The sequence below is a fragment of the Austrofundulus limnaeus genome, unplaced genomic scaffold (assembly GCF_001266775.1).
Source record: "Austrofundulus limnaeus strain Quisiro unplaced genomic scaffold, Austrofundulus_limnaeus-1.0 Scaffold185, whole genome shotgun sequence".
Taxonomy (NCBI): domain Eukaryota; kingdom Metazoa; phylum Chordata; class Actinopteri; order Cyprinodontiformes; family Rivulidae; genus Austrofundulus; species Austrofundulus limnaeus.
The window spans coordinates 32,861-36,017 of NW_013952587.1; the positions used below are offsets into that span (position 1 = coordinate 32,861).

Here is a 3,157-nt window from a genome sequence, read left to right on the forward strand (position 1 = left end):
ACACAATTTTTTTAGTCAGTATTAAATACAACTGGCAAAATAAATTATGAAAATATTTATGATGTGCTTCTGTTTTTTAATTCAGGAGATTATAAAAAAAATCCTTCATGTTATGAAAAGACCCTCTTCATTCAAGAGAAAACTCTGTTTTTTAAGAAAATGGCTGCTTATCAATTAATTTTTGGTCAGTGTAGACAATAAATCAACTTCAGATTTATAACTTGATTTTCCCTAATTTATACAGGAATGAAATTAATTTATATCTACTGATATTCTTGTAATTTAAACCTAATTTCCCTCTGGGATCAATAAAGTATTTTTGAATTTGAATTGAATTTGAATTAAGCGTTTTAATGATTTGGCCGATTAATCGAAAAAATAATCGACATATTAATCGATTATTAAAATAAGCGTTAGTTGCAGCCCTAGACCTGGCCCACCTAGACCGGGTAGGTCAGGTCCTTCAGAGGACCCAGGCCCTGAATTTGGACGCATTTTAGTTTAGTTTCAGCTCTGATTGGTTGAAAACAGACTCTCAACAGGAATGGATTTAGAGCTGCTCCTGGTGTTGGTCTTTAGTCTTATTCTTAATTATTAATAAGATCCAAGTTCTTTGTTACTTTCCTGATTGTTCACATATGACCTTGTGGTTATATTTAGTAAAGTTTACATACATTATTCACTCTCTCCTGTTGATTCTGTGCTTTTTTTAAATCAGACTACCTGTCAGGGTGTGTGGGTGAAGTACGATGGCCTCAGTCTCTCTACCCTGACCTGTTCATCCCCTCGTCCCCCTCATGGTCTCTTCAGTGGACCTACCGTGACTCTCAGCTGGTCAACCTGCCCGTCAGTCTGCTGGTGGAAGGAGATATCATCGCTTTGAGACCTGGACAGGAGGCGTTAGCTTCCCTCAGAGGCATCAAGGTGAGACTGCTGCTTATTAACAGTTTGTCCAGTTTTACAGTCTGACCTTGTTGAGCTCATTTAGACAAATACATCTCCAGCTAAAACTGACAGGTTTTACTCTGACTTGTCAAGGATATGGTATCTCAGCCCCAAATCATTTGGTGATTTAAGTTTGACCAAAAAATTGAGGAAAATCTTAAAGAAGGAATTTCATTTTTTAATGAAGGAAACTCAAACCTGTGATCAAGATCATAAACATATAAGAAGTGAAATATTCAGAAAAAGATAGTTTTGGTCATCACTTGCCACAGAAAGCTGCAGTATTGTACCTTATCTTCCATTTAAAAGTTAAAATAGCATGGTTATTTAATTGTAGATGATATAAACACATTGTAGTGTATCAGCACTGCCACTTTCATTAAGTGCTGTTCAATAAACTCTGCTCGGCTCGATGTTGTTTTATATCAGCTGCTGTAACAAGCAACAGTCTTCGGCTGCTTGTTTTGAAGCCAGACAAAACATTTGGAAGTAAGAACCAACCGTCTTTTACATCTGCATTATAAATACTCGTCATTTCATGTTTGTAGACTACCAAGAAATTTGGAGATTTGTGTCTGGACAAGTATGGATTTTTAAAATGGAAAACAAGGAACCATGATGAATTTACCCAACTTAATTCTCCCAAAGTAAATTTTACAACAAAAACAACTGAAAACATGTACCTTAACCTGTTTTAGATCATATATTAACTTATAAAATGCACAACTGGTATGTCAGCATTAATGGTAAAGGTTTTCTTGGTCTGGACCTTGGAGGTACAAATAACAGCTGGAGTGATGCGTTGGGTCGTATATTTTCACGTCTTGTCACTGGTAGAATAACTTCACGGTTAAAACTTTACACATAAATAAATAAAAAAAATACATCAATAATTTGGGTTGAGCTCCAGTATCAGTACTTGTAGTTGTGTTTATTTAACATCTTATTGCAGCATGAATTTCATCAGCTAAGTGCTAAACTTACATTTAAAAGCAAATTCTTCAGTGATGAATTTCCAAACGACACCAACTCGTTTACAAAATAAAACCTCCACTGTCTTCGTTTCTCTGTTTAGTTTGTTGTCGGCACATTGAAACCTGGGATATCCTCGGCTGGTGAGGAAACTCGGATGAGTCCTTGATTGTTGATATTTTGTGAGTCGCTTTACTCGGCTCAATGAGGAGGAACCTTTAGAAGTGGGACAGCACTCGGTGAAGAGCAGTGACGGATGCTGTCAACAAATGCACACTCATGAGAACCCAGCCTATGAACTGAGACACAGCCACAGATGCTGACAGAGAACTTGATTAGCAGGGCTCACTCTAGTGTTGTGTAACTCTATGATCTGGACTTATTTTTCCAGTAATCTTTTAGTTACCAGTATTACATTTGTGTCCTTGGGCAAGGCACTTCACCCCTAATGCCTCTGATGTTTGTCCCATCAGTATATGAATGTGATTGGCACTGATTAGTCTCCATAGGTGATTGTACATGTTAGCTTTGTAGAGACCTAATAGAGTGCTGTGTGAATGGGTAAGAGGACACAGATTGTAGTGTGAAGAGCTTTGAGTGTCCTGGATGGAGAGAGACGCGCTATATAAGTACAGTCTGTTTACCATTTACATTCATATTGAACCTAAATCACAGTTTAATTGGAACAAAATAAACAAGACTGGTAAAACCCAACAGCATGGTTGTCTTTGCCTAGCAGTGGGACTAACACTGCAGCTGCAACAGTTTTTAAGGACAGTAGTCAAACCAACACTATTTTGGATATACCTGACATTGGACAGTTCAATTCAGTTCAGTTTATTATATAGCGCCAAGTCACAACATACGTTGTCTCAGGGCACTGTACATAAAAAGAACAATCTAAAGAAGAAACCAGCAGATTGTGTTGAATCACTACATCACAGTCTCCCATCCTGAGCAAACGGTGGAGAGGAAAAACTCCCTGCTAATCAGGAAGAAACCTCCAGCAGAACCAGGCTCAGGACAGGAGACCATCTGCCTCGACACCACTCTCACTCCTGCTGTTCAGATAAAGAGCTTCTGAAGAGAATGTGGTTTCATATCATTAAATACTTTGGACATCTTGTTATTAAATAAGAATCAGGTTTAAAGCTGCTGTATGTAGTTTCTTGAGTACCCAAAAACTTAGAAAAATTTTGAACAGAAACAACCTTGTAGTCCCTCCCCCTGCTCTCAGCTC

The 3,157-nt window shown here is 37.9% G+C and overlaps 1 protein-coding gene across 1 annotated transcript in view; it reads left to right on the forward strand.

The window, feature by feature from the left end:
- The window catches only part of tmem94 (transmembrane protein 94), a gene marked incomplete in the record, with an annotated part of 78,635 nt that overhangs the window by 25,215 nt on the left and 50,263 nt on the right, over positions 1-3,157 (forward strand). The window contains 1 exon segment of the mRNA XM_014018186.1: positions 719-924. Coding sequence (XP_013873640.1) covers positions 719-924 — 206 coding nt within the window.